Here is a 21,323-nt window from a genome sequence, read left to right as displayed (position 1 = left end):
TTGCTGTCATAGAGAAAGAGTTCAACCATGTTTAATAAGCTGAAATGACAAAATTTTGGCTTTTTTTTTTCCTTCTAAAAAATGGCTCACATTGATAAATCAATTATCCAAATAGCTTGCGATTGATTTGATAGTTGACAGCTCATTGATTACTTGTTGAAGCTAAAGTATTTACAAGGACACACACTAACAGCATCAACATGCCAACGTGTGAACCCTCTGTGATGAGTATATATTTGTGGCTGGGATATAAGGTCACATGAAAGTACGTGTTTTGACATAAACATTTCCTCAGGGGGCACCCAGATTTGAACTGGGGACCTCTTGATCTGCAGTCAAATGCTCTACCACTGAGCTATACCCCCCTTGTTCTGTGTTGAGGCATCATTTGACCAGATCACAAAGGCACCTACAACCTGACGTATGACAGCTGAAAAAGGACAAAAGTAGGTCCACCTATAAACTTATTATAATAATATAACTACATTTTTTTCTGCCTGTTGCCACTTTAACACTTGCTGCATCACACGGTTTGCAGTCGCAGCTTCTCCTCTGCTCTGTGACTCTGTTTATAAGGTGCACAGACAGAGTCAAGAGGTTCAGTTACTGTTTGACTGAACTCTAACTGGTGTTTTCACTCATGTGACGCATTTGAAGCAGAAACAAAACGCCGAGATGCGACAGAATCCTGAGGGAGTCAACTCGACAGCAGGGAACTGGAGTTTGGAAAAAAATAAAAAAACTGAGCTCGTTTCTTTGGTTGGATCCAGAAAAGTTTTCCAAATTCAGCTTTTCTTGTTGTAAACTTGTAAATTCCAGCCCTCACATGTTGACGGGGATCAGTCCAAAACATTGCACTGTCATCTTAAAGGATGCACTTCTCCCCATAAAGTCCTCATTTAACGACGTGTCGGGCTTAACGCACATTATTAGCCACTCGTCAGTCTGAGAGAGATTTCTGGAAATGGCCTGAGTGCAGGCATGTTGTGAAAATAATGACAAGAAGCCAACTGACAAATCTGTCACTCAGGCCCCGACTTAAAGTGCTTTGATGTTTACATGGACCATACACTGTAAAATGAGCCAAATTAGTTGGGTTTATGCAGGCGGACTGAAGGATTATGGGAGTTAAGCAGCTCCAATCTCCTCAATCTATCGCTGCTACGACGTGCTCCTATATACACATTTTCCGAAGGCTGCTTGTGTGCGCTCAGAATTAAGTATTTACTGGAACCTCGGTGTTGATGAGTTGCAATGAAACTGTTGCTTCTTCGCGATGTTGTCTGAGAAATGAAAGGCTTTGGTTTCGTCGCAGCATAATGTGACATGATCCTCACATCGCCGAGCTGCACGTGCTGCTACACACAGAGGAATTTGTGTGTGTGACACACATCTCTACGCACTTTTTATCATGTTAATACTGTTGTGTGCAGAGCTGCTGTTTTGCATAATGAGCAGCACAGATGGAGGTACAGATTTATGCACTAAAGCCTGACAAAGTTGTTTGCGGAGAAGGTCAGGGAACGTTGTTATTATGAGGAGAGATGATACAGCATAGCTAGGTTGTGCTGTATAGCAGCAAGAATATGATGGTAGTAAATAGCAGTGTACAGAATACTAACTCACAGTTTAGCAGTGAGCACACGATGAAAGTAGCAAAAACAAACCATCACCACTGCCCAGACTTTATTTAGTCGTTTTCTCCATCTTCTCCGTTTACTTTGTACATTGCATCCACACTGTAAAAACACAAATCAGGTTTTAAAAAAGTAAAAATCTGGCAGCAAAGGTGTAAGAAAACACATTTAAAAAAATGTGGAGTAGTGCGATGTTCAAAAACTGTAAAAATGGTGAAAATAACAGCAAATATCTGCAAAATAATGATATTTTAGTTGCTTTAAATACAGTAAAACTGTGTGATCTGATGGTTACACGCTGTAAAAGAAATGACTGTTTGCAAAAATGCTGATTTTTGATTTATTATGTGCAGTTTCAGCCTTTTTTTTTTTTTAGAAAAATATGTACATTTATTTTTTTACACTGATTTCACTATTTATAGAATACAATTTAACAAAAAAAGGCAAAACATTAAATTTAAAACAGTTTAAAGAACTATTTAGCATGTCTTGTTCCTTAATATACACGTTTTTTTTTTCCAAAACAGATAACAGCACATAGCTGTAAAATTCTGATATTTATTACTGATTTAAATACAACAATAATAGTGTAGTTACAATTCCAATTTGTAAAAATACAAATAAAATGCTTGATGTGGGCATTGTTTAAAGAAACTTGTAAAATACCAGTAGATTGCTTTAAATAAATCACAGTTATAAACCCTTAACAATGTCCATTTTTTATAGTGCAGAAACCATTTTTTCTATCGTTGTAGTTGAAGCTGTTGTAAATAATACTCTTCTGGTTCCCATTAGCGCCTTTTTTCCTGAAAGCAGCACCAGAGAATCTACCTATAAACATATGGTGTTAGGTACTTTTACTTTATGTAGTCACCTGTATAGATTTAGTATTAAATGTGGATTCAGGAGAAAAGTGTGACCTGCAGAGAGCATCAGCTGCTTTAGTGTGAAGTTGGGCAGCATTCAGGAGCATCTGCTGCTAAAAACTGTCAACAATAAGATGCTTTAATGAGTTCACAGAAAAGAATTTGTAGTGAAGCAGCCACCAAACCGGTCAAAGTGCTGATGTGACACAGTTTGTAAAAGCAGCTCTGTGTTTTCACCGTGAGGCTTCATTCAAGGGGGCACCCAGATTTGGACTGGGGACCTCTTGATCTGCAGTCAAATGCTCTACCACTGAGCTATACTCCCTTATGTGGCTTCCATAGCCAGGAGGTATTCCAGTTTGTCTCAGGAGAACATGACCAGTCATTAATTCTACCTCCTCGCTGCACAATGTCGAACACGACATGAAGACACAAACACAGATAGTGTCACACATGATGATTTATTGTGTTTTATTAAGTGCAACACCCACGAGTCAACACACTCGCATCTGATGACTTGGTTTGACAGGCACGTTATCTTTAACAAAATCCAAATGTTACAGCATTTATCAGAGCAGAAGGATGATAAAGGATGATAAAAAAAATGAAAAAATGTTCGAACCCTTTAAATCCCAAAACCTGCTGGTAGGTGTACAAGTGGGCTTTAAAGAAAAAGTCAAAATGGCACCATTTATCTGAGTCAGAAACAATAAAAAACAAAAAGAATGAGAAGAATATTAACTTTCCAACAGTCCTTAAACACATCATCAGGATAAACAACCTAATCTAAGCCTGAAATTGTGACATCACAATCACTTCATTTCACATGTATTTAAAAAATAACTAAAAATAAACAGTTTGCGCTAACAAGATTTTGTAAAAATAAAAAAATTTTGCACTTCTTTCTGCAACTAAAATCCCAGGACTGACTTGGCTGCAACCAACAGTCACATGACAAGAAATCAGAGAAGCTTTCAGGTGAACTGCAGGCAGTGTTTCTACAAAGCAGAGAGGAGACGACAGGAGAGACTTTGAGAAAAAATAAAATAAAACATATTTAATCCTGAACATAAATGCAGCAGTGTCTCACAAACAGAATACAGTGGAGCCAGTTGATGTGCAGAGTAGAGAGACAAAGTTTGTAGAGGCTGTAAAAGTGAAAAGATCTACTTTTTAGGCGTTATAACTGTCTTACTGCACGTTTTCTCTACTTGTAGTCATGGTTGTGTCGTTTCCATAGATGTGCCGGATTGAAAAATGAGCACATACTAAGTAAAAAGAAACATACAGCAACTGCTCGGGTTCAAAAGGTCCATCAGATCTTAAAAACAAACTCCATAAAACTGCTCACATCAAAGGAAATGCAGATGACAAATTATTCAAGGTTATTATAAGAAAAAAAAGAAAATCCCACATTTCACTACTTATCAGCTTAATGTATATGAAAAACTGTGATAGCTGTACATTAAAGAAAACATATTTAGCCCAAGCTGTGGACTTTGAGCGACACGATGTGAACTTAAAGAGGATTTACACGCTGCCATTTCTCAGCACCGCGATCTGTGAAATTCGGTGATAGCAACTGGTCGGCTCAGAGGGCGAGATAAGAAAAGAGGCCGAGATAGCGTGCAGTCCTAATTTGAGCAAACCACCGCTGGTGAGTGGATTTGGACAATATCAAACGAACATCTTTTATTGTCGGTGGCGTCGCATGATTGCGGCTCCATGAGAAGGGAGCGAGTTGGGGGGGGGTGGAGAGAGGCTGGAAGTGATGGAGGATTATGATCGAGTGTCCATATTTCTGCGAGCAGAGGCGATGAAACGTCCACGCGGTTGACGTTAAGCGTTTAGACTGGGGCGGGGTCAGCTGATTACTTGGACGGTTCCCAACTTTTTCCCAACAAAGTTCACGGCATCCTCTCATGACTTTCTGTGTGAAGAGGTCTCGTTAGCTCCTTTTTCTGTAGTTGTACACAAAGATGCAGCACAACTAGCATCCATTGTTTGTTGTACTTTGCCACATTAGGACTGATAGGAAACACTGTTCATGTGATCTGAACGGTACTGTGTGTGTATATAGCTGCAGTGATACAATATCTTTGAATGAAACATGAGCAAATATCTGTTCTAGTGTTTTAAAATCCCATTGGAGGCTCCTGTTGCCTTGAACGTGTGTTTTGGGACCAAACGTCTCAGAACTCCAAGTCCTAATATTCCTATGGAGTTTGACATTTATGCTAAGTGGCTCTGATGTGAACTTTTTTATGCACCTTCCCCGTAGTTCAAACCAGTGATGCATAAATGCAGCAGTTCTGCCCCCAACACAGTGTACACAGGTATAGATGGAGCAGAAGAAGTCCATTAGGAAGCTTATCTGTCACTGACAGCATCTTTCTACTCACACTTTTGGTTCTTTATTGCACGTTTATAGAGTTTCATATGTTTTGTTTTCAGAGTTACTTCTGATTTTTAAGAATGAATGGCCTTTATTTGGAACTAAGGCTGCAACTAGCGCTGATTTTAATCATTAATTAATCTGTTTCTGGGTGTTATTAATTTGTTCCTGTTACGTTTTCCTCACTGTGGGCTCATTTTTCACTGCAATATAAAATCCCGCACCTCTGTGGAAACAACACAACCATGAAGAAGGAGAGAGAACTCAGAAATGTCTTTGTTGCAGTATAACGCAGTTAAATTTTCCCTAAATCATAAAAGTGGAATTACTCAAAAAACAAACAAGCAAAATAAAACTGGTGACTCTACATACTGTAGATATTGTTTACCACAAACATGTTCCATCTGTTTCCACAGTTAATTCCTCTCTGCTGTGTGTAAACACTGCCTGCAGTTCAGCCAAAAACTGCCCACATTTTTATCAGGTGACTGTTGGTTGCAGCTGAGTCACTAATGGCTACTTGATAGTGCAGCGCCAAATGTTTTAATTTTCACAGCATCTTATGAATGCTCAATAAAAGGATTTTAATTAAATATTACGATTTAAAGCTTATGTTTCAACTGAAAGGCACATCACAAATGAGTAGGATGATTGACAAGTTTAAAATCATTTTCTTCTAAAGATGATGCTGATTATCAGGTTTCAACGAGACCAATAAGTACAATTTGGAACTAAGCCTGCAACTAACAGTTACTTTCATTGTTGATTAATCTGTCGACCCTTTTCTCAATTAATCAGTTAGGACTATAAAAAGTCAGAAAATGGAAAAAAAAAAAGTCAATCACTGTTTCCAAAAGTCAAAGATGACCAATGTCTTCATTTGTCCACAACCCAAAGATATTCAGTTTACCATCACAGAGGAGGAAACAAATAAGAAAATATTCACTTTTAAGAAACTGCAATCAGAGAATTTACACTTTCATTTCTGACAAAATGACTCAAACCAAGTCACTGATGATCAAAACAGTCGCCACTATTAAATGAAAGTCCTTGTGTTTGTGAGTGTCTGCGGCTGCAGCTCTGTTAAACTATCCAAAGCATCTCTGCAATGTCTCGCTGCTTGCTGGTTAAGATATACAGTTTACCAACACTAGTATTTGGGTTACGCTAATAGAAGAACTGGTTCCTGTTCTACGTTCCACACTGGACATCAGAAGTAATTATAGCAGTTCAGAATCACAGTGTTATAAGAGCGAGAACTGAGAGGTCAAGAGATGCAAAGTCATTTAAATATGGACGCGACATATTTTCAGTCCCTCCTGGAAGGCATCCGTAGTGTTACGCTCAAACTGTGACAGCAGAGACCTTGAGAGCAAAGTTCAGACTCTGGTTACTTTCTTATTCCTCCAGACATTTACCAGGAACTTCGCTGACTTTCATTGTAAAAGGTCACAAAGGATAAACACTTTAGAAAGCGTCAGCTCAGTGGGAGCAGCTCATACTTGAAGATGCTTTATGATGGAGCTGAAAAACTCCTCAGTGATGTTGTTCTTGTTTGATTTTATATTTTTGTCTTTAGTGAACCAGGAAAAAGGCTCATTGAGATTATTCTTTTTTTTTGTAAGGCCACAGACGTAAAAGAAGTTAAATAAGGTTTACATAAAGATGGATTAAGTGCATTATGATATCAAAAGTATAAGTCACAAGTCAGAGAAGATGAGAAAACAGCCGTAACGTATACTCAGGCATTTTTTATTTTTATTTTTTATGCAAACATGTCCAAGTCTTTCTTGTTTTCCCCTCAACAAAGCACAAAATAATTTACTATTTTAAGAAACGATACGACAAAATTGCAAAAAATAAGAAAATTCTCTATATATTAATATATTGTGGTCTCAAAATGTTGCACATGTAACCATCTGAACCCCAAACACATTCTCTTGCTCCTGTCACATTTTTACTAACTGTTGGCTCATTTTTCGCTGCAATATAAAGTCCTGCACCTCTATGGAAACAGAACAACCATGGCTAGAAGTTGAGGGAACTCAGAAATGCATCATCAAAAAGAACAGAAGTTGAATTTCTTTCTTTATCTAATAAAAAACTGAATAAAAACAAACCCAAAACAAAACCGCACAACTGTTCATCCAAGCGGTCAGAGAGGTTACAAACACTGGAGAAATGGTGACTCTACATACCTGAGATATTTCACTACATGTATTTGAATTTATCGCCGTACTTGTCTTCTATCCGCTCTGTGTAAACACAGAAGCTGAACTGCAGGCTGAGCTGTGAAGTCCCTGAATTTTTATCAGGTGACTGTTAGTTTCTACTGAGTCACTAATGGCTCTGCGTTTACACCGAGGAGTGCACGACGTTTCATTTTTTTGACAGAATTTCGTTACTGCAAACATTTTATTTTTGGCAATTTTTTAAAACAGGTGTAGAATAAATACACTGTAATCCAAAGTCCTGCACCTCTGTGGAAACAGAACAAGCATGACTAGAAGTACAACACAGTTATAACACCATCAACGGTTAAAAAAAGAAAAAAAGTCAAGTTGAATTTCTTTATTTATACCTACAGGTGTTCCCAACACCAAAAGCAACTCGCCACTTTACATACTATGTATTTTACGACTGATATTTTTAATTTGTTGTACAGTGATTTTAATGAAATGTGATTTGAAGCTTAGATTTGATTAGGTTCGGTTTGGTGGATACTGATTGGTAGGCCCATCAAAAAGTCGAAAATGCAGTTATTCTGTCTTTTAAATGGTGTGATTTTTAGAAATATAACATGCTTTTGAAACCCAACGCTGTGTTTTAGTGTTCAGAGGGATCAAATTTCCATTGAAAATGCCCTTTAATAGTGTTAGAAAAGCACGAAAAGCTGACTTCTAGGTCCAACTGTTACCTTTATAAAAACACAGTGTTTTTTTTTTCTGCACATTTTCAAATAAAGCAGAGAAGAAAATCACAGCAACTTACAGTCCTGCACCTGTATGAAAAGAGCACAAATATGACTAGAAGTAGAGAGAAACACGTCTTCTGTGCAGCTTAGAAATCATAAAAAAATGAAAAAGTTTTATGTGTTTATCGATGCCTACAGGTGTTACTCACACTGGAAGAAATAGTGATTCTACATACTATGGATATTTTTCTGCTTACATTTTTCATCAGTTGCCATATTTGTCTCCTCTCTGCTCTGGCAGCTAAAAAGTCCCTTTTTTTTTGCAGCTAAACCACCATTTCTTGTTTTTTATAGAATCTTGCTAATGCTCACAGTTTATGTTTGACAATTTTTGAAAGGAGACACGTAGAATAAAGCAATTTTGACAGAATATCACAATTTTACACAGATATCAGCTCATGTTTTCCAGTGGAGCAGCATGTTTACATGACTAGGAGTGTCAAAAAGTTGAAAATCAAGTGCTTCTTTCTGTTAAATGGTGTCATTTTTTTTGCAAGATAACATTCTTTTGAAACCAGACTGCAAGATTTTGGGGTTCAGAAGGTTAAAGTTTCCGTCTAAGACACCCTTTGCCAGGGCACAAAAACCCAAATTGTGAGTCCGACTCCTACCTTTGCGTGAAATCCTCGTCCTGCTCCACTTTGCTTCCCAGACGTCTGTCAGAATCCCTGAGTTGAGCTTCATTTACCTCCAAAAGCCGCTGATACCTTCCCCTCCCATCCTCTCACTGTCTGTCAGGACCAGACCTCCCCTCCCTTTACCCCTCAGAGGGGTATTAAAAACCCCACCACCACCACCAAACACACCACCCGTCCCCCAACCCCCAGCCGTGACCCAGTTTGGAGGGGATGAGGGGGGTAAGTGAGGACCATTGAGGCAAGATGCTCTGCCTCCCTCATCCCCTCTCGCTTTCAGGAAGAGCTCACACTTGGTTAAGCACAAACACAAGGCGCCGCTCGGGAAGAGAACGGCCTCGGAGCCGTGGGTTTTGTTTGGAGGTTTTATTTTTTTTTTCTGTTGCCGTTTGTTGGTTTCGGGGTCAGGGCTGTTTGATGTCAGCCGGTGTTAGGAGTATGTAAAGACGAGAAAGTGAGAAGTCCAGACAGATGATGGGGGGCCTCAGGTTGGGAGACAAAGGAGACGCTACCTGGCATCTGGGAGAGACGGAGTAGAGTGAGTACGCTGTTTGTGTCATTTCTTATCTCGCTTTTTATTCATTTACACCTCAAACTATAAGAATTTGGCAAATCCTTTGTGCTCGAGAAGCCAAACCTCGACCTGAGTTCTTGAACTCCATCACAGAAACTTCCATCTCTGTGGCTAACAAGGTGCTTTCCGTGCATTTTTTTCCCTCCTGTGTGAAGCTGAACAAAAAGCACAGATGCGCTCGCACAGAGGCTGCTGCTGCCTCAGAGATTCCTGCTGTAACATATGGAACCGGTTTGCCGTTGTGTTCCTTCCCTTCGGACACTATTAATGAGGGAATTTTTAGTTTCCCACGCACTCGAGAGAGAGGCAGACCTCTAGAACCCGCCTCCCCTGGTGCAAACTGCAGAAGAACAGCTCGTTCATCCATCTCCAGATCTTCCACTTCATGATGGACCACCCCGCAGAACCTTCTATTTTTAACCACTCACTAGTGGGATCTTTTCAGTTCCTTTAAGTCTGGAGGCCCCAAATTGGGGTTTTTCGCACTGTCTTACTCAACTTCTTTGGAATTTCTAGTTTGTTTGTGTTTCATGGCTTCGTGCATTGATCCCTCTAGCAAGTAAGTTGAATGTCTGTGTTTGTGCAAATGCAGAGATTAGCCTGTGAAACGAACAGCCTCGATAACCTTTCCGTGGGTGAACTTAGTGCAAAGTCGTGTTTTAATCACTTCAGGGACTCTTTTTAAGCAAAGTTGCAGTCGGAGACAAAAAAACTGACAACCAGAAAATGTTGATAAGAATTCCATTTTTAGCGAGGCAGGATTTTTTTATTTATTTTTTTGATGATTTAAATATCTCTGGCTGCCTAACAAAGGAGCTTATCCAGCCCCTTCAGAATTGGAGAAGAGGAAGCACAATATGAGAAACCCCCCTGTGCTTTTTAAGCCGAGCTTTTGCCAGCGGTCGGTCCTCCGCACGGCGCTGTAGTAGTCCTTATCTCCGCTCATATCGTGACCTTTTTTTTTAATATTTTTTATTTTGTGTGGGGTCTCTTGGCGTCAGAACAGCCCAGATTTAAGCCACAAAGGGAGGTTTATAACGGACAGATGTCTGGTGGGTGAGCCGATTATTTGTGCAGGACAAGGTGGGAGCTCAGGAGGGCATCAGTGAAGCCTGAGGACGCCGCCGGCAGAACAAATGGACGAGTTCACCGTGGCACTGACCCTCAAACAGCCAGAAGAACACTGAGCAGAGGTCTTAATAAGTCCTCGCATGACTTTCTGAGGCTTTTATTATGACTTGTACTCTCTTTAAAGCTGTAGAATTAATATTGGAGCCACAATCGTGTAAAAAAACATATTTTTTTGATTGCAACACCTGAAAAAGAAGCTGGCCGACTACTGACATGCTCATACAATAGACCTCATTGTGCCAGAATCTCTTCCCAATTAATTATAAGCTGAATAGTCCATTTTTTAAAGGAAATAAAAAGGGTTCCTTTTTTTTGCGATAAAGCTTAACAAAGGCGGCATATTAAATCTCTGAACAAAGCAACTTCAAACTGTGCACAGGGATGACTTTTGGTCCAAAACTTCACTGATTACATTCCAGTTGAGGATTTCTGGTAATTTAAAATTAAAAATGTGAGTTCACCGCTTTGGTGGGTTCATGTTTTTGAGGGAATCGGTGCAATTAACCCTTCTCTCTGCCTGGATGTCAGCTTTGAACGTTGACACTAAAGACTGGTGAATAAGTTTAGATGAATATTCTCACTTTGTTTGAGTTCACAGATGTGATTTGGTGACAGAAAACAAACAACCTGCTTGTTTCTGTCAAGGCTGACTGGTTTACTCGTCTTAATTTGAAGTCTAAAACAACAAAAATGACATTAATATTAATTTTCGTCTAAAAACTTAGTTGAAACGACAGCAGCATGATTATGCATGAGGGTTTGGCATCTATTATTTTTGCAGATCCTATTAATTATAGAAACACTAGATTAATAATAATAATAATAATAACAATTTTTAAGCATCAGTGCAAGAAAAAGGAGATAAATAATGTCATACACAACCAGTAAGTAAAAGTGACTGGCGAAACGGATACAGAATAGCACAACTTTAATATTAATAATAGCAATAAGAGGAACAATATTTGTATAGTGCTGAGTTACAAAGTGTTTTACAACAAAAAAAATGTCAAAATAAACAGTGTAAACAGATCAATAAGATCCTAAACATGCAGTAAAAATGCATATATTTAATATGTGTTGGGGCTGAGACCCTGTAGTGGTCATTTTATCTGAGTAATTTGCTTATTACGCATTCAAAACTCATAAAATCTATATAAAATACTACTTGACCTGAGTATAAATGTGCAAAATATGCTAATAAATATGCTGATTTTTCCCCACTGAGATGCTGAAGGGAAAGCCAGACCATGGCAGTCATTAAAAGTTGCGGACAAACCCCAGAAGCTGATCATAATCACATAAAGGAGTAAACTTGAAACGATGAGTGTTTTAAAGGCAGCGGTCCAGCAGCAGATCAGCACGATCAGGAGCCAAATCACAGTTGGCTGAAGGAAGCGCTGATGGCTACTTTTACTGCCTTCAGATCTTTACAATCACTTTAAAAACACTAAGAGAGATCTAATTGATGATTAGCGCGACGGCGAAGCAGGCTGAGGAGATGCTGCTGACATTCTGCAGGAATGAAAGCCTGCGTTTTGCTGATGTACAGGAGCTGCTGCAGATATAAATGTACGCTTGTCTGTAAATTAATATTTAAATTTTAATTATGGAAAATGTTCCACTGTCTCCATCTATAAATAGCAAAAAATAGTTTTACGGAGCAGTTAAATCTGTTTCATGTTTCGCATCTGTCTATAAACGTGCACGTTAGCACGCTTCACTGAGTTAACCGAAGGCTAATAAATCTATTAGCCTTACATACACTCATTAGAGCTTTTTTTTCGCGATGCATTACAGTACATTTAGAATCCAAAATGCCCTTGGCCTGTGCTCATTAATATGCATGTGGCTTAGTGTGTTTGTGTGTTTATACATGGATCTGCATATATCAAACCCCAGGAGAGATATGTTTTATGCAGACATTTAAAAAAAAATCCACTTTATTAATGATTTAATAATTTGTTTTGTTCGTTTTCCTCTCAGGTGATCACAGCAGTGACCTTTGACCTCTGTTTATCGCAGTCAAAGTTTTTGCTGTAGCCTAAATTTAGATTTTTTTTTTCTAATTTTAACCCTCTGCAGCAGTTTTCCTCACTGTGGACTCGTTTTTTTTGTTCTTGTCTTATCCCCACTCTGTGTAAACACAGCCTGCAGTTCAGCCGAATGCTCCTTGAATTTGTTATCACGTGACTGTTTAGTGGAGTTGAGTTACTCGTGACTTCCTAGTTGTGTTGTGAAGTGCAGATTTTGTTAACATTTTTAAGATGATGACTACAAAGGGTTTATTTTTGGCAAAGTTTTAAACGAGGCATGTACAATCAAGCTTAAATTCTGATGGACCAGCGGGGCACGGATGAATAGTTCAAGGGCAGTGGGAAAATTTAAAATCTTCTTTACTCTTTTACAGTGTCTGGCTCAGATGAATGGTGTCACTTTGGCGTTTTTTTTTTTTTTTTAAATAACTTGCCTTTCAAACCCACCAGAGGGTTAAAAGGTTTTTATCTTGTTTTTATTATTCTTGCGATCACTATAATTATCATTATTTATTTCACAATGTTCTTTTTAGCATAACCTCAGCAGTATGTGACTTTGGATCTCATTACACAGATTGGATGTGACAAATACAGACATTAAATCTTGAACTTACATCCTGAACCAAGAAATAACAAGAAAATGTACAAAAAAGCACCTTCAGAAGTGCTTTGGATCTATTTTTCTTTTTGCGTTTGGCTCATCCCACATGAGATTAAAGCATGACATTTTGCGCTTGCACATATAAAAAAACGAAACAAAAACACAACCTTACACATGCATCTGCATATGCAATTCACTTAAATTGTGTCGTGCATATAGCATAAGAAAGAACTGTAACGCTACAAGCTTGCATCTCCAAGTAATTAGTGCGTTAAATGGATCACTTGTCCTGAAAAGAACCCAAGTTTGTGTTTGTGAAGGAAAACACTGAGCTTCAACATGCACAAACTGTGACCCTGCACATCTGTTTTGCAAACTTTACCTGTTGCAGCGTAGAAGTCCCCTGGATGATGCATGCTGGTTACAACACATGTCCCAGTTGTGCAAATCAACGCTCACCCACCTGCAGTCATCCCCCCCCGTGCTCCGGTCGGTCGGGGTTTGTCCCACGATGGGCTCATTCCCCTGGTGTCCCCTCCCCAGCTCGGGGCCCGCCAGCTGGAGCCACACGGTGAGTCACGGCGGTGAATAAGGAGCCTCGGCTAACCCCGCTGCAGCAGAGCCGGGACGCTGTGGTAGCTTTTGGAGGCACGTGCGAGCGTATGTAAACTGTACGTCTGGATGTGAGTCCCTGTGCATCCTGAGGGGAACCCGGCAGTGACGATAACTGTAATCACAAGTGTCGGCTTGAGTCAGAGCGTGACATGTGATGTGGAGAGTTCATCTCTCTTGTTGGACTTTAACCTGCTCTGTTGGGGCTGTGAGAGCTCAGAGAGGCGGATACTTGGGAGTTTGTTGACCTGTGATTACTCAGTCGTGACCTTTTCTGCTAATGGAGCCATTTATCCTGGATGTGATTCCCTCTCAAAGCTCATTAGTCGTCTCCTGCTATATGAGTTTACACCTCAGGGGCTTTTCCCTCCAACTTTTGAACCTAAAGTCTGGCCTAGCTGTTTGATGTTTTCCTGTGTGACATGATTTCCACCAATTTGCTGTTCATTCTTTATATCAAAGTAACAGACAGAACGCCTGCCTGCTGCGTCTGTGCCGAGCTATTCGGGAGGCTGACTCACCGCGGTAGCTTAATGCACAGAGTCAGCTTCTTACCCCTAACTGCCCCACTAGCTCCTGCAGACATAAATTGGATGAGAAGGCAAAATGCCAGGTTATATGTGGCTGAGATAGCAGCAGTATTAAACCCAAGCAGATGCGTGGCTGAAGCTGGAGCGTCTCTCCTGGTCAAGGGGGGAGTCGGACTTATTCTGGCGCACCGGAGAACCTAACAGAGGGGGACAAAGATTCATCAAAGGGCCAGGTTCCTCTATGACTGTCGAATTCACAAAGGCTGTTTTTACAAACTACACAACATGCACGTTGCACAAACACACAGAACATTAATTCCCCAAAGTACCAAACACATGGGAATGGTGCAGCCATAAAAGCATAAAAACTGTGTTTGAATATGTCACATGTTGTAAATAAAAATAATGTAAAATAAATACTATATGACAGAAAAAACATAATGTCTGACATAAGACAAAAAAACAATGGAAGAACAATAATACAAAACAATGAAATTACCCACAAATATGGTCAAATAATGTTGTTTTGCAGTAAAGGTTATTTTTTAAAATAGAATTTTATGTGTAAAAAAAAAATTAATCAAAATGCCTTTGTGAAACTAAGAATTCAGCTTCAAATTGCAATAATCATATCAAGTATAATGTGAGCTCTTCATATCACTTTACATAAAACATTTGCAAAGCCATACTAAGATATACTAATAGTTCTGACTGTAATTACAACAGTATGCAGTTAAATTTAGGTCATATCATGTATTTAATGGGTTTCTACAAGCAAGTTAACTAAACTGAATTTAAATCCACGTGTGAAATGTATTGGTTTACCTTCGAATTTTTTGTTTTAAAAATCTACCTTAATTTTTAAAAAATGTAATTTTACATTGTTTTATAGTTTAAATTCACAATCTATTTTGGAATTTTATTAATATATTTGTGTATTTAAGAAATACAAAAAAATCTGTAAATATATAATTTTGTATATTATTGTTGTTATTGTTGTTATTATTATTTACATCATGCCAAGTCTAATTTGAGTTTTATCAATAAATAAATATCAATACATATTCCTGAATTCTTTATAAATTGTTGTTTTTATGTCAAAGATAATGTGTTTTCTTAAAAATGGAAATTTTATGTTTTGTCACGGTTACAAATTTTACTGAAACATGGAAATTTATGGTATGCTTTTGGCATTTTATTGACATTTTGTGGTTTTCAACAATTAAAAAAAAACCCCAAAACAAAACAAACCCCCCCACTAAAATAGTAATACTAAAATAAAAAGGAAAAACTCAATAAAATGACTGATTTGTACATACACTTTGACAGGTGCTGAATAAAAAGTTTAAAGTTATCAGTCAAACTGCAGTCAGCACATTTAACAGAGCGCCGTTTCATGTGAGGGGAACTTATTTCATATGCAAACATACTTGTAAATGAGTTTGCTCCTCAAGTAAACAAATCTCAGTGGTCCTTGACAATAACACTGAATCCACAACAATATAAATATTGAGTAAAGTATATAGAAGATGCTGCAAATATAGCAGACAAATGAAAAATGCAAGAAACACAAATTATTACATTTGTTGCTCCGGAACATCGAACTAACCTCATCACTGTATTAAATGGAGCAGTTTAACCTTTGCAGCCGCCTGTTTGTCTGTGAATCTGGGTATTATTAGCTAAAGGACAACTGTGCAGCCCAGTGTGAGTTATGTAAAGAAACACAGTGATGTAATGCAGAGAAAAGTCAGACGGAGCTCGGCCAGGGAAGGACGCTGCTCGGCTCAGGCCATGCGCTGCTGCTGCTGCTGCTGCTGCTGCTGCTGCTGCTGCTGCTTACTCATACATGTCGGTCACAGACGCTCGGAAGACTCGGGCCTGTTTGCAGGAATCAGTTTCGAGGCCGCCGTGCGCTCGCGAGCGTGCACGTGAAGCATTCCTGACGTCTTCCTCCCGCGTCCCAGCCGTGTCCTTATATGGTCACACTGATCAATAGTGGACACATGTTTTATCGCAGGGGCCTTTCTCCAAAACACTCCTGCAGACACAAAGCAGAGAGAGAGAGAGAGAGAGAGAGACGCTGGGAGGCTGAATTTCCCTCCGACTCTAAGCTCCCAACCTGCTTGGTAAGGATATCGTCCCTGCAAGCCCTTTAAACCCCAATCTGAGCTCGTATTCATGGCTGGATTTTCCTCTCAGTCAAGCTGACAATAAGCCACGCGCTGTTGCGGCTTCATGAGGGGGAAAGTTGTGTGGAGGTGTCACACTCATCCCCCAAAGCCGCCCTGAGGGACGCCAGTGTTTGGGTTCAGCTCCACTGCCTGAGCTAATGTGGCTCTGCTGTCTGAAATCCCGCTCCAACGGTTTGTGCCCGGCCACCTGCTGATTCTGCTGGTTTGGATGGACTGCCTGCAGCCCAGACCTAACCTACATAAGGCAACATGTCCCTCAATTCCCCCACACATATAGCAATACCCAGCACAATACCTCCCAACCAGAACAAACCAGTGAAGTTAATACAATCCTGAAAACTGCACCTCACACAGAAGAAGGCTCACTAAGAGGATTTATTTCCCCCTAAAAGAGATAGGCTGTTAAATAAAGTGTGTGTGTGTTTGGCGATAGCGAAATTCCCTATTTGGATTATTTCGCCTCCTTCTCAGCGCTGTTTGATGGTATTTTTTAATACCGATATCCTCTTTCCACCCTGTTTGGTCGTCTAATTCCCTAAAAAGCCCCGAACTTGACAGCAAAACCTCGCCGGGCTGAATTTGTGTGTGCACTGGAGCCGCGAGGAGCAACAGATCAAATTAAGGGTGTATTGATTGCCAGAGCTTAAAGAGGAGCATTCATTTTAATTAAGGCATTTATTGTGTCACCCCCTTTCACATCTTGCTGCTGAACTTGCAGGATGAATACAATTTTCTCGAGGATTTTACTGGGGGAACAAAACTGGACAAATCTTGCCAGATCGTTTTTTAAAATGTTTGAGGGTCACGCCGTGAAAACTCAATCAGAGCTCGTGGATGTAGCTTCTGGCTGTGGAATGGAGAAACAACATTGGTGTTTCATATAATAGTGTGGACGAATTACATCGATCAAACAAGTTTTTAGCATTCAGTTCTTCTTGTTCTGTCACTTTGTGAGTCTGAACAACAGCGATGCTGTCTAATCTCGGTATCATGTGATGATCGTGCAGGGGTTATCATGATTTTGATTTCTTGAGTCACATTTTGCAAGTGTTAAGCTACGACAATATCAGAAATGTATTTTGCAACAGACTGAATTGTGTCTAGAAGATGATCCTGGTATCAGATATGGATAAAAATGAAACCTTCCATTTGCAATAGCTTGCTTTGACCAAAAGAGTACCACACATGTTGATATGAGCCTTGAAAGTTTACCCAAAATGCACTCAAGTTTTCTCTGGTGAATTATCAGAAAACGGAAAACACATCCAGGGAACCAATGCTTGTTTCTATGACTCTTTGTTATAGACGTTAAACTGCTGCAGTTTTGCTGATCAAACTATGACATATCCCATAATGTTTGTCTATATCAAAATTCTGTATTTTTATAAATGGTAATTTAAGTTCTTTTACCGTGTTTGACCATAAAATTATACCGCTAACTACTTATTTAAACTATTTTTAAAAAATGTTACAAATATTCTATTCTGTATATTAAAGACTAAGAAATGGTGAAAAACAAACAAACAAACAAACAAAAAACACATTTCTGTTATATTACAGATTTTTCCTGTACAGTTTCAACACATGCCGAGGGGGTCAGGTTGGAACTTTTTCAGATTGGGTTGCTTTTATATGGATCGACCCTTCAGATATTCCAGTAGAGGCCTGTAATGTGAACTGACTCTGTTTTCTGTTGTGTCCTTTTCTTTCTGCAGAGTCTGTGAGCAGGTGAGAGAGGGACACTGTCTGCCCCACTGTCCAGCGACACCATGAGCTGGAGCTTCCTCACGCGGCTGCTGGAGGAGATCCACAACCACTCCACCTTCGTGGGGAAGCTGTGGCTCACCGTGCTCATCGTCTTCCGCATCGTTCTCACCGCCGTCGGGGGAGAGTCCATCTACTACGACGAACAGAGCAAGTTTGTCTGCAACTCGGGCCAGCCGGGCTGCGAGAATGTCTGCTACGACGCCTTTGCCCCTCTGTCCCATGTCCGCTTCTGGGTCTTCCAGATCATTCTAGTGGCAATGCCTTCTCTCATGTATATGGGCTACGCCGTCAACAAGATTGCACGATTAGATGAATCCAAAGGAGGAAGTGGAGCTGCCGCGGTTAGAACAGGAGGAGGAGGAGGCTACACGCATAGAAAACCCAGGAAAATCTGCTTCGGAGCAAGACAGCATCGAGGCATTGAGGAGACTGAGGAGGACCAGGAGGATGATCCGATGATCTACGAGGTGCCAGAGATCGAGCCTCCTAAAAGGCCAAGGGATCCTCTGCAGCCGACACCCAGACCCAAAATCCGCCACGATGGACGTAAGCGTATCCAGGATGAAGGGCTGATGCGGGTTTATGTTCTACAGCTGGTGACCCGTACTATATTAGAAGCAGGATTTCTTGCCGGCCAGTATTTGCTGTACGGTTTCCGTGTGACACCGGTGTTTGTGTGCTCGGGGAAACCTTGTCCCCACAGCGTTGACTGCTTTGTGTCTCGGCCAACTGAGAAAACCATCTTCCTGCGCATCATGTACGGTGTCACCGTCCTTTGCCTCACGCTAAACATTTGGGAGATGCTCCATTTGGGCATCGGCTCCATCTGTGACATTCTTCGGCGCCGCCGCTGCCCACCTCAGGAGGACGAGTACCAGTTGGGCTTGCTGGGCAACAATGGGGGTGTGGAGGGCTCCGTAGGGGGTACAGGGCCGGAGGCCGGCTCTGAGGGAGGAGTTGGTGGAGATGGCGCCGCCGATTATGTCGGCTATCCCTTCTCGTGGAACACTCCGTCAGCTCCGCCCGGCTACAACATCGTGGTGAAACCGGAGCAGATGCCCTACACCGACCTCAGCAATGCCAAGATGGCATGCAAGCAGAACCGGGCGAACATCGCCCAGGAGGAGCAGCAGCAGTTTGGCAGCAACGAGGACAATTTCCCCACCGGAGGGGAGGCCCGAGTGGCTCTGAACAAAGACATGATCCAGCAGGCTCACGAACAGCTGGAGGCGGCCATCCAGGCCTACAGTCAGCAGCACCGGGCCGAGGAGCAGCTCGGGGACAACCAGGACGACAAGCCCCAAAGTAACATTATCCAGGCCCAACCGCAGCCTCAGCCGCAGCCTCAGAAGGAGCGCAAGCATAGATTCAAGCATGGCAAAGGAGGCAGCAGCGGAGGAGGCAGCAGCAGCAACAGCAGCAGCAGCAAATCAGGAGAGGGGAAGCCCTCTGTATGGATTTAATCCCAGAAACAGTGTAATGAACCCATGTATATATATATCAGACTGGATGATGAGCTGTTGCAATCTTTTCTTGGATATTTAAACACCTCTGTGCCTTTAAGAATCCTGCAAGCTGGAGAAAGATGTGTGTTTGTGTAGAAAAAAAAACAAAACATGAAATTGTGATATTGCAGCTGACAATTAGTTTGTCTGGGCTATCACCGTGTAACTTGAACCATTACACCAACACAAACTGCATCTGTCGTTTACATGTCTCCTCGAGTCAGATTATTGACCTCCGTCGTCTTCCTGTTCGTCCTGTCTTAGGGGGATTTCAGCTTCGGAAAATCATAATGAGTTCTCTCGCAAATTAGACAGATCCCAGATATGGCTTAGCAGGCTTTTCGAAGTCATCACAACACCGGGTGCCATGTCGTCCCCGTGTTCCAGAAAAGCTAAAGCGACAACTTCACACTGTTACGACACAATAAAGGAACATCAATAAACGCAATAAAAAAAATGAATCACAAACGCAGCAAAGAGCATCACCTTCCTGAAGGCTGCGTCTTGTCACTCATGATGGTCTGCGTCCTCTTCGGCGTCGTTCACAGTGTTATTTGCTGTGACTTTGTGTTTGTACGTGTTTCCTGTGTTTTCTTTTTCTTTTTTTTTTACACCAGCTGCTGCTCAGGAACTGATGAGTACAGCAGGTGGCGTGTTTATCAAAAACAAAAGAGAAAAAAAGGTGCACCCAGTTTTTATACCTTGTTCCTCAACTTCTCAGTTTCTCTCTGTGGCTTTGAACAAGGCGACTTCACCGTCTGCCTTGTAGTAGACTGCCCCCTGGTGGTATCTTCTGCAGGGGCTTCACTTACAGAGGGCGGGAGGAGTAGATTCCAGTTGCCAAATGCTACCTGCATCCAGCAACACCTTAACCAGCTGTAGTGTGTCACATACGTCTTCCCAGTTCAGTGTTTAGATGCACAAGGCTGCAATATCACCACGTCGTAATGGGAAAAGGTTCAAAGCCATTACTCTAATATAGTGAGACCAAACACTGTTTGTGTGATGCAAGTGTCAGTGCCAAGATTTTCTGCTGGGCTGCTATGAAGCCTGGTTGTTTGTAGCTTTGGAATACTGTGGCCATGCTACTCCAATTGTGCAAATATGCCTACGTGAGACCAACCCTTTTGTAAAAGTCACTTCAGTCATTTGTTTGTTTTTTTTGTATTACGGTGTGTGTATTGCTTTTTTTGTAAAATCTCCAAAATGGAGTCAATTTTTATGTTCGAGCCAGTGTTTTTTTTAATATATATATGAAAAACACTCTGTTTTTAAAGTTTTTTTTTTTGTAAAATAAATGTAAAAAAAAATAGAACAAGATCTTTTAAAAAAAGAATTAGCTGTATGAATATTCATGGTTATTGTGATTTAAATTGCCTTCCAATTGTAAAAAATGTGAAATATGACATAGTATATTTTTATAATATGTCAACTACGGTGACTTAATGACGTGAAGAAAAAAAAAGTTAGTCTTTTCCTTGTATGTTGCAGTGTTAGTATTTAATGTATGTATGTAGCAACCCTCTGGGCTGTATTTTACTAAACAGTGTTACTCTTTTTCCGACATTGTGCTGAGATCTGCTGAACAGCTGCGTGTGGAGACGAACTGGCTGATGGAAAGTGTTGGCGAGACGACGTAAAGTGCCAAATTGTTCAAACCATTCCAAGCTGTGCAGAACTGTAGCCTTCCAAATAAGCTGTGACTGCTTTGTCATTTCACGATGGCATTTGGAAAGCAGAACAAATCCCCAAAAACCGCCACATTCTGTTCCTGATTTAAGAAATCTGTGCAGAAAGATTCGAGTCTCTCTCTGCAAACAGATGAACAAATCATCCCTGATGAATTTGTGGGGCTGTGCGTTGTGACA

The 21,323-nt window shown here is 40.7% G+C and overlaps 1 protein-coding gene and 2 non-coding genes across 4 annotated transcripts; 1 reads left to right on the top strand and 2 right to left on the bottom strand.

The window, feature by feature from the left end:
* Positions 1-293: 293 nt before the first annotated feature.
* Positions 294-365, bottom strand: trnac-gca (transfer RNA cysteine (anticodon GCA)). The gene has a single exon. It is a non-coding gene; the product is annotated as a tRNA-Cys (tRNA).
* Positions 366-2,756: 2,391 nt separating this feature from the next.
* On the bottom strand, positions 2,757-2,828 carry trnac-gca (transfer RNA cysteine (anticodon GCA)). Its single transcript has one exon. It is a non-coding gene; the product is annotated as a tRNA-Cys (tRNA).
* A 15,124-nt stretch (positions 2,829-17,952) lies between these two features.
* Positions 17,953-19,413, top strand: gjc1 (gap junction protein gamma 1). Of its 2 annotated transcripts, XM_008303791.1 has the most exons (3): positions 17,953-18,799; positions 18,905-19,212; positions 19,294-19,413. In XM_008303791.1, the coding sequence occupies exons 1-3, from the start codon at positions 17,953-17,955 to the stop codon at positions 19,411-19,413; spliced, it is 1,275 nt and encodes a 424-aa protein (XP_008302013.1). The 2 variants fall into 2 exon arrangements, with proteins under 2 accessions (XP_008302013.1, XP_008302012.1); XM_008303790.1 differs by having other exon boundaries at positions 17,953-19,413.
* The last annotated feature ends 1,910 nt before the right edge of the window (positions 19,414-21,323 follow it).

Source organism: Stegastes partitus, unplaced genomic scaffold, assembly GCF_000690725.1.
Source record: "Stegastes partitus isolate 25-593 unplaced genomic scaffold, Stegastes_partitus-1.0.2 Scaffold2069, whole genome shotgun sequence".
Lineage (NCBI taxonomy): Eukaryota > Metazoa > Chordata > Actinopteri > Pomacentridae > Stegastes > Stegastes partitus.
This window is presented reverse-complemented; position numbering and strand designations above follow the sequence as displayed.

What these genes read in the sequence shown, in the direction of transcription:
- gjc1 (XM_008303790.1), top strand. Translation starts at nt 17,953, where the DNA reads ATGAGCTGGAGCTTCCTCACGCGGCTGCTGGAGGAGATCCACAACCAC.